Source organism: Octopus sinensis, linkage group LG6 (assembly GCF_006345805.1).
Source record: "Octopus sinensis linkage group LG6, ASM634580v1, whole genome shotgun sequence".
In the NCBI taxonomy this organism is placed as follows: domain Eukaryota; kingdom Metazoa; phylum Mollusca; class Cephalopoda; order Octopoda; family Octopodidae; genus Octopus; species Octopus sinensis.
In genome coordinates this window covers 67,332,684-67,343,149 of record NC_043002.1, presented here as the reverse complement: position 1 = coordinate 67,343,149, position 10,466 = coordinate 67,332,684, and the positions used below count along the sequence as shown (strand labels likewise).

The window sequence follows — 10,466 nt, the reverse complement described above, 5'->3', positions numbered from 1 at the left end:
CACAGACGTTTGGAAAGAGAGTTCCAATAATATATTCTTCTCTTCGTTCCTTTATTCCCTTTTTGTACGAATTATTTCTAATGGAAACATTTTCCTTTCTATTTGGAATAATAAGCTTTCATGATGCAGTGATAAGCTTACACGGAAAAGAATTGTAGCTACTTTGGTCTCTCAATTACAATAGCTTTTTCCGAAGCTTACGACTTCGGAAAAACTCGTAAACGTTATGACAGCCAATTACTTCCCTTCTATCATTCTAAATCCCATCCATCCATCTTCTCCGCGCACTATTCTTGGGAAGGTTGCGAGGGCGGAGTCCTCAGCATCTCTTCCATAGAGTCCGATAAGTAAGCGTCATTACACACTCCGGCAGGATTTCCAAGAAATTGCCAACTTATACTATGGATATTATCCAACCATCTCGTTCTTGTTCTACCCCTAGACCACCTGTCGGTTGACTCCGTTTGCTGAGTCCACCTTGTGATTCCGGTCAGCGTCATTCTAATCCCATATCCGTAGAATCGGAGCTGTGACCTCTCAATGCAGAGAAGTAGGGACTCGGCTTGAAGAAGCTCCCTGATCTCCAAGCCACATACCCTCTCGAGTAACATTTCTCCATTAATCCCACTAAAGGAAAAAATGTTCCTTCTTGAGCCATACCAGGCTCATAAGGGCCGGTTTCCCGGTTTCAGTGGCGTAGAAATTCCCCACCTGGACGGGATGCCAGTCCGTCGCAGGATTACTCATTTTTGCCAGCTGAGTGGACTGGAGCAAGGTGAAATGAAATGTTTTGCTCAAGAACACAATGCATCGCCCGGTCCAGGAATCGAAACCACAACCTTACGATCATGAGTTCAACACCTTAACCACTAAGCCACGCGCCTCCATCCACTAAATTAAGAAGTCACTTTATTTCTAGATCTGGGGACAAATTTCGTAGCTAAGTTCACGGTAAACCTATTCCCCCGTCCATTCCTGCTTGAATCTGTTTCGATTCACTTACAACGATTAATTCTATAGAAATAGCACACACGACACATACATGACACGTTTTTTTTTCTTTTTCTCTTTTTTTTTTTTTTTGGTGACCAATATATGCTTCAGATCAACGTTGCTTTTCTTGAGTTTCGAACCTGAATGTCCAAGTTGTAAAACTAAAATAGTTAACGAATAACGAATATTTGACTGTTTATACCAAAAATGGTTGACGTTGGTAAACAACAATACTACAAGTGGATATATTGAGGCAAGCATCTCGGACGTTAGCTTGTGGAAGACATATACTAATTTGAAATGAAAGGTTAATTTTTGTGCCTAAAATTGCCGCCAGAAAAGTTGAGAGTTTATTGAGGAAATCATATAAAAAGGTGAAATCTCAACTCATTATGGAGATATATGGCTTAATGTAGCTGGAAGTTATGAGTGCTTTTAGCTTCCTGTTTGACAGGGCAGTTTTCATCCCATTGGCTTAGCTTGTGCGTGTATACTGCTGGGACAGCCCTTGAATTTATCGTTCCCACTCCTAGATCTAATACATCCGGTACAGGCTTATACAGCATAAAAGCATCATCCAGGGCGGTCCACCCCATCAACAGCTGTGCTACTGTTTTACCTCTCAATTTCTTCACCCAAATATTATTCCTGTCACCTCTCTTTCTCTTTCTCTTTCTCTCTTTGACAAATACCTTCTTAATTCATACAAATTCATGTATTTATAAATCGTAAATGCTGTTAAGTGAAATAAAACGTGGTCAAAGATAAATTTTATTTTGCTCTGGTAGAATCATTAGCACGACGAGCAAAATACTAAGCGGCATTTCGTCCATCTTCACGTTCTGGGTTCAAATTCCGTCGAGGTCGACTTTGCCTTTCATCCTTTTGGTATCGATAAAATAAGCACCAGTGGAGCGCTGGAGTCGATGTAATCGACTAGCCCCTCTCCCCACACCAAATGTCAGGCCTTGTATCTATAGTAGAAAGTAGAAAGAATATTTATTCTCCTGCAACAATCTTTCATCTAATAGCAAATATTTTGGGAGGAAATTTTCGTCACAGTGGATAACTTATTTGATTTGATTTTCTACTTGGAACTGTTTCATTTTAATTTTACCTAACGTCGCTAATACATTTGAAAAAGTTATGACAATCACACTTCAAATTTTCTGTAGCTCCGAAATGTATATCGTGTATTATGTCACTATAAAGATATTTGTGAATGGGGCCGTGCTGGTGTAACCGGTCAAACGGAGGAAAAGGAGGAGGAAAAAAGGGTCTAAATAGGAGGGTTGAAAATAAACCCGGAAAAATATATTTCAGTATGTTTTATTCATATATATATTCAGGCGCAGGAGTGACTGTGTTGTAAGTAGCTTGATTACCAACAACATGCGTGGCACCTTCGGCGAGTGTTTTCTACTATAGCCTCGGGCCGACTAAAGCCTTGTGAGTGGATTTGGTAGACGGAAACTGAAAGAAGCCCGTCGTATATATATATATATATATATATATATATATATATATATATGATTGTGCGTCTGTGTCTGTCTCCCCAACATCGCTTGACAACCGATGCTGGTGTGTTTACGTCACTTAGCAGTTCGGCAAGAGAGACGGATAGAATAAGTACTAGGCTTGCAAACAATAAGTCCTGGGATCGATTTGCTCGACTAACGGCGGTGCTCCAGCATGGCTGCAGTCAAATGACTGAAACAAATAAAAGAATATTTTAACTTCATTAAAATTTTAAAACTCATACTGTTTTTCATCACAGTTTTCATGTTTGTAACCCCAACACCACTACCCCTTCCTCTGTAAGACAGTCCGTTGTTTGTCCCCGGGCCCTCCATTTGTATCTTCTATGTATGCCTTTTAAAGGCAATAAAGAAATTCACTATAACGATATTTGATATGACTTTTTATTTCTATTTGTCAGCAAACGTCCGCGATCGCAGTCAGTTGCCATAATGCCATCACGTTATCAGTCAGGAATATACATTGAACTGTGAACTATAGAAACAAACGACCAATCAAACGAGTTTCTTGATGAAACCTTCTCTCGTTAAAACAATATCATCGTTTATCACAATGAGGCGAAGATGTGTACCCTACATTCAAAGCTTGTAATTACCAGTGAACTGCACACACACATGCACACACACACACAAAGAAGTTTGGTAATATAACCAGGAAAATAGAGCTCAAAACATGAGTTAATACTTTTAATAATCGACAGAAGTCACGAAGTGACTCAAAATCCGAGAGTTTCGTGCATTGATACTTACGAAATTCCGATAATATATGTGTGTGTGTGTGTATGCGTGTGTGCGTGTGTGTGTGTATGTGTGTGTGTGTGTGTGCGTGTGCGTGTGTGTGTATGTGTACAGAGAAAGATATGCATATAGGTATGAGTGTACATATGTATATGTGTGAGCACGCGCGCGTGTGTGTGTGTGTGTAGATAAATCCAGAATCTTGGATGTTTCGTTAATAAAATTTTCAAACAGTTTCCACTGGTGATTTGCTTCTTCCTTCTCCCATCGTTTCAGATCTCATCGGTCACAGTACAAATACAAATTTTTCTGAGTTTTTTTTCTTCTTTTATTTGCAGATATTAGCTCTGATGAGCACACAGTTTTGCTCGCTAAAATTATAAACAAAGCCAGCGACTTGCTCAGACTCAAAGCTTCGCGATGACACCTCGAAACACTCGTGTCCTGGAATCCCTTGCACCAATAAGCCGCGAGTGTTATACAAACGTTGTCATCATACAAAGGAGAAGTTGTTTCCCTCTGACATACACAACAGCGATTAGCATATTAGCGTTCGAACCTGCCGAAGGTATTATGATATACAAATGGCGCGCGCGCGCGAACACACACATACACACACATATAAGTGGCTTAGGGTATTCGGGTCACGATCGTTAAGTCGTAAATTTGATTCTTGGCGAAGTGCTGAGTCCTTGAGCAAGACACTTTATTTCACGTTGCTTCCGTGCACTCAGCTGGCAAAAATTAACTGTACCTGTACAGGTTTTCAGGTTTTCACATTTACAAGTACACGGGGTAAGTGGATCTGTAAAAATATGCAAGAATTTTCTAAGGTTTAATATATGAAACATTTTGCATTTATTAAAATTTCAGTGACGAAGTTTTGTTTCTTTCTAAGAAACCAGCTTCTTCCTTCTACGAAGAATTTTAATCCACACCCAAAGAAAAGGACATTTAAACAAATGATAAAACCATTTAATGAATAGAGAGACAGACAGACAGACAGACAGACAGACAGACAGACAGATAGATAGATAGATAGATAGATAGATAGATAGATAGATAGATAGATAGATAGATAGATAATATAGCAGCAGTATAAAGTAGGGTACTTTACACTGTTGTGATTGATTCCATATGAGGTTTAATACATTTCATATGTCGAAAAAATTACAGAAGATTAATCTACCGTGATAATGGAGCGAAGCTGAATACAGATTAATAATAGGCCACTAGAATATCTTCTTGTTTATTTCCGTATTTATGTTCCCCACATTACTGAAATTGCGCATTACACGTCTCCCGTCATTTTCATGATTTTCTTTCCTCCTCCTTCTCTTTTCTTTCCTATTTTTCTCCCTCTTCCTTTCTTCCGACCAATTGTTTTCTCGTCCTTGAATCTAAACCAAACAAAATCTGTAATGCGCCATAGGAAATAAATAATAATTTTGCAAGAAAATATTCTAAAATTTGTTCCAAAACAGACAATAGTAGAGTCTTTCTTTCAATATGTCGGCCAACTTACATTATTTTTCTCCACTATCGACCAAAAATATTTGTGACTCTTTTTCCTACTTGTAAAAGTTTAAAATGTCCAGTGGTCAGGCAGGTTTGAGATAATTATGCTTTGTTGGTGAGGACTTATGAGGTCGAAGCATCTTAGATGCCACAGTTTCTGCCAACAATGACCAGAGGGTTTCCCAAAGCATGCGCATGATTTATGTTGAAATTGGCTACTAATTTATTGAAATTATCCATAGGCTCGGGAACAGGGGTTGCAGGGGTTGGAAGTGCACCCCTAAAGTTTTTTGGTGGGGGCAATGGAAACGCTTTGATCGTCCTCCTGAATAAACTTCATCCCCAAAGCGAATGCATCGTTCCTGAGCCTCTCGGAAACCCCGTACAAGTCATGTAACATATTGGGTTGTTCCTGCCTCTCTTGTGAAACATCGGACATGTCATGTAACATCATGGGTCGTTCCTGCCCTTTGGCGAATCCCCAGATATGTCATGTAAAGTTATGTATTGGCCCTGCCCCTCGGGTGAATCCCCCAATATGTCATGAAATGTTATGATTTCGGGCCTGCCCTTCTGACAAATCCCCAACATGTCATCTAAAGTTAGGAATTGGTCCTGTTCCTCTAGCGAATCCCCCATGTCATGTAACATTATGGGCCCTGCCCCTTTGGCGAAATAAGCAAAATGTCATGTAAAGTTATGAGTTGGTCCTGCCACTCTGGCGAATCCCCCGACATGTCATGTAACGTTATGGGTTGCGCATGCCCCTCTGGCGAATCCCCTGATATGTCATGTAATGTTATAGGATGCACCTGCTCCCTTGGCGAAATCTCTGACATGTCATGTAACGTTGGCATGTTATGTAACATTACGGATTGGCCCTGCCCCTGTGGCGAATCGCCCGACATGTCCTGTAACGTTATAGATAGGGTCTGCCCCTCTGGCGAATCCCCAACATGTCATGTAACGTGATTGTTTGGCCCAGGAGTGGCTGTGTGGTAAGTAGCTTGCTAACCAGCCACATGGTTCCGGGTTCAGTCCCACTGCGCGGCATCTTGGGCAAGTGTCTTCTGCTATAGCCCCGGGCCAACCAATGCCTTGTGAGTGGATTTGGTAGACGGAAACTGAAAGAAGCCTGTCGTATATATGTATATATATGTATGTATGTGTGTGTATATGTTTGTGTGTCTGTGTTTGTCCCTCTAGCATTGCTTGACAACCGATGCTGGTGTGTTTACCTCCCCCGTCACTTAGCGGTTCGGCAAAAGAGACCGAAAGAATAAGTACTGGGCTTACAAAAGAATAAGTCCCGGGGTCAAGTTGCTCGATTAAAAGGCGGTGCTCCAGCATGGCCGCAGTCAAATGACTGAAATAAGTAAAAGAGTAAAAGAGTAAAAGAGTATATATATATACATATATACATATATACGACGAGTTTCTTTCAGTTTCCGTCTACCAAATCCACTTACAAGGCTTTGGTCCACCCGAGGCTATAGTAGAAGATACTTGCCCAAGGTGTCATACAGTGGGACTGAAACCAATCGTATGGTTGGGAAGTAAGCTTCTTACTACACAGCCACTCCTGCACCAACATGTATGTATACACACACACACACACCACATATATATATATATATAATATATATATATATAATATATAATATATTATATATATATATATATATATATATATATATATATATATATATACATACTATATATAATAATAATTATTTGAGGGAATATTAGTTCCTAACTTACAGGGAAAAAAATATATTACTATTTTACTCTTTTACTTGTTTCAATCATTTGACTGCGGCCATGCTGGAGCACCGCCTTTTGTCGATGAAATCGACCCCAGAACTTATTCTTTGTAAGCCTAACACTTACTCTATCGGTCTCTTTTGCCGAACCGCTAAGTTACAGGGACGTAAACACACCAGCATCGGTTGTCAAGCGATGTTAGAGGGACAAGCAGACATACAAACACATACACATACATATACATATACACGACGGGCTTCTTTCAGTTTCCGTCTACCAAATCCACTCACAAGGCTTTGGTCGGCCCGAGGCTATAGCAGAAGACACTTGCCCAAGGTGCCACGCAGTGGGACTGAACCCGGACCCATGTGGTTGGTCAGCAAGCTATTTACCACACAGCCACTCCTGTGCCTCTCTCTCCTCTCTCTCTCTATATATATATATATAATATATATCTATATATATATATATCACACAGCCACTCCTGTGCCTCTCTCTTCTCTCTCTCTCTCATATATATCTATATATATATAATATATATATATCTATATATATATGTTTCGTTATTTTATTTTTACTTTTTTGTAACCCACGACAAATAGTTTTAACAACAACCATGTGTAGATAAAATTAGTGAAAGAAAGGCGGTGTAGCAGGGGGTGTGGGTGGGTTAGAGAGTGAATGAAAGGACAAAAAGGAAGAGGAACGAAAGGCAAAGAGTGAAAGGGACCTTACGACGACGACGACGATGATGTTGTTAGGGCGAAAATATGTAGAGTTTATTAACGTCGCAAAAAGAACACTATCATTCATTACATATACACACAGGTGTATGTGTGTGTGTGTGTGTGTATGTATAAGCCTACGTATATATATATATATATATATATATATATATATAGACCGGAGTAAACACATTAAATGTGAAACAAGGTGGAAAAAAGAGTACTCAAATACCAGTGGTAGAGTAATATGCTTTATTTTAAGCAGCAGAAAATTCAACAAAATCTGTTACTCTGAGTTTCTGTTGCCGTTCATCAGACAGTTTTTGCTAGAATGGAACTTATTATTAATTCAATCTATACTCTTACAAACGCTACACCTTTAAAAAGAAATGGACTTGTTTGATTGGCCCTTAGAAAAATCGGTCAATCTTCGAGCGATAAACAAAAAGGTCAAAAATATATGTATATATATATAAAAAAACTTGTAAAAATTATAAAAATTATAAAATCCGAGGAAAAAACCGAGGAAAAAAACCTATTGCCGTTAATGAAGACAGTACAAATTAATGCATAGAAATTAAACCCGTTATAAATACTGCAATACATATTTATATTAAAATCCAAATTATATATCAACATACACAAAAGGATGCGCGTAAACGCCATACATACATTACAGACGTATGAATATGAATCTAAATTAACACATAAAAGCATGTGTACTATATTCACGCAAGCTAAAATCATCTATGTAGCAATTCTCATATACTGAGCAAGGAGGGGGAACGAAAGAAAGGGAAAGAGAGAGAAAAAGGAACGAAAGAGGGGGGGGGGAAACTTGTAGCGATGTTATTGGCATCTATAGAGGCCAGTATACATACACAAGTTTGAATTGATACATATACATACCGTCGTGGTATGCGTGCTTAAGCACAAGCATACTTTCACTTACACATACACAGATACGCATGCTTACAAATACATATGCTTTGCTATACATATACTTATATAAACATTCTAATTTTGACAACATTGCTTTTTTTTAAAAAAAACATGCTTTAAAAAAATGGTTGCATTAATAAAATATATACGAAAGACATATAAAATAAAATATAACATCCTATTTTGGGTCATTTAAATAATCAAGGTAATATAAATAACAAGGTAATCCTATGCAATACAATAACATGAAAACAAAGTTTGTAGGTTTTTCCTAAATATATGTAGACACATAAGACTTTGCTATAGATCCGTCGTAGCGCTTAAGAGTCAAAATCAAAATCAAAAATCAAAATACAAAATATATACTCTATCCATATGGTATATTTATATTCGACATTTTAAATTTAGCCGCGTGCCTACATAAGTTCATAGGAGCCTTTATTCTCCATAATCTAAAAATAGAATTCCCATTTATAGATGCAGGTCTATATAGGGATGACGGCCTTATAGCCACGCATAATCTAAACGGCCATGAATCAGATAGACTTAGGAAGGACCTTATAGCTTTCTTTCAAAGGATGGGCTTACGGATTACGATAGATACTAACCTGAATAGTGTAGATTTTTTAGACGTAAATTTTAATGCAAGATCGGATAGATTTAAACCTTTCCGTAAGCCCAATGAAAAGCTATCGTATATTAGCAAAGATTCGAACCATCCACCAGTTATCCTTAGCAACTTAGTCAGCAATGTAGGTAGAAGAATATCTTCAATTTCTTCGGACGAGGCAGAATTCCATAATGCTGCACCTTATTACGATAGCGCATTAAAGAATAGTGGATTCTCGGAGAAGATCCAGTTCAACCAGCTTAATGCTAATAATGCTGCACGAAGAACTAGGACCAGGAAAGTTTTGTGGTTCAACCCGGCTTTCAATTTGGCCCGTAAAGACTAATATAGGTAAGGGATTTTTGAGATTAGTCTCTAAGCATTTTAAGCAGGGTCATAAATTCTACAGAATATTTAATAGAAGAACCCTGAAGGTTAGCTATTCTTGTTGCAGAGAAATTCGCCTCTTACATTAGCCAAATAATAGGAAGCTAATTGAGATTAGACATGGTGCCGAGCCCATTAAGAAATGTAATTTCAAAAACGAGAGCTCTGTCCGTTAGAAGGGAAATGTCTAGTGAAAGGAGTAGTTTATAGAGCCAAGGTGCAAGTGGAAGGCTCATCGGAATACAAGACATACACAGGGGCTTCAGAAAATTCATTTAAAACAAGATTTTATTCTCATAAGAATTCTTTTTAAATACCCAGAGAATAGGAAGAAAACCAGCCTAGCAAAATATGTCTGGGAACTAAAAGAAAAGGAAGCCCCCCTTTCAACGTGACATGGAGCATTCTGGACAGGGCGGCACCATACAGACATGGAGCTTACAAATATAATTTCAAGTGCAAGCTTGCTTATTAGAGAAAATGCACATCTTATTCAAAGACAATAATTCTTTGAATCAAAGAAGTGAGTTAATGAACTTATGTAGGCACGCGGCTAAATTAAAATGTCGAATATAAATATACCATATGGATAGAGTATATATTTTGTATTTTGATTTTGATTTTGATTTTGACTCTTAAGCGCTACGACGGATCTATAGCAAAGTCTTATTGTTTCTACATATATATTAGGAAAAACCTACAAACTTTGTTTTCATGTTATTGTATTGCATAGGATTACCTTGATTATTTATATTACCTTGATTATTTATAAATGACCCAAAATAGGATGTTATATTTTATTTTATATGTCTTTCGTATATATTTTATTAATGCACCCATTTTTAAAAGCAATGTTTTTTTTAAAAAAAGCAATGTTGTCAAAATTATAATGTTTATATAAGTATATGTATAGCAAAGCATATGTATTTGTAAGCATGCGTATCTGTGTATGTGTAAGTGAAAGTATGCTTGTGCTTAAGCACGCATACACACGACGGTATGTATATGTATCAATTCAAACTTGTGTATGTATACTGGCCTCTATAGATGCCAATAACATCGCTACAAGTTTCCCCCCCCCTCTTTCGTTCCTTTTTTCTCTTTCCTTTCTTTCGTTCCCCCTCCTTGCTCAGTATATGAGAATTGCTACATAGATGAATTTTAGCTTGCGTGCGAGACGGTTTGCGTGAATATATGTACACATGCTTTTATGTGTATAATTTAGATTCATATTCATACGTCTGTATATGT

General features: G+C 37.9%; 1 protein-coding gene across 1 annotated transcript in view; it reads left to right on the top strand.

The window, feature by feature from the left end:
* The window catches only part of LOC115212938, a 16,606-nt gene extending 13,101 nt beyond the window's left edge, over window positions 1-3,505 (top strand). Inside the window, exon 3 of the mRNA XM_029781784.2 lies at window positions 2,933-3,505. Coding sequence (XP_029637644.1) covers window positions 2,933-3,005 — 73 coding nt within the window. The 3' untranslated portion in view covers window positions 3,006-3,505. The remainder of the gene's footprint in view (window positions 1-2,932) is intronic.
* The last annotated feature ends 6,961 nt before the right edge of the window (window positions 3,506-10,466 follow it).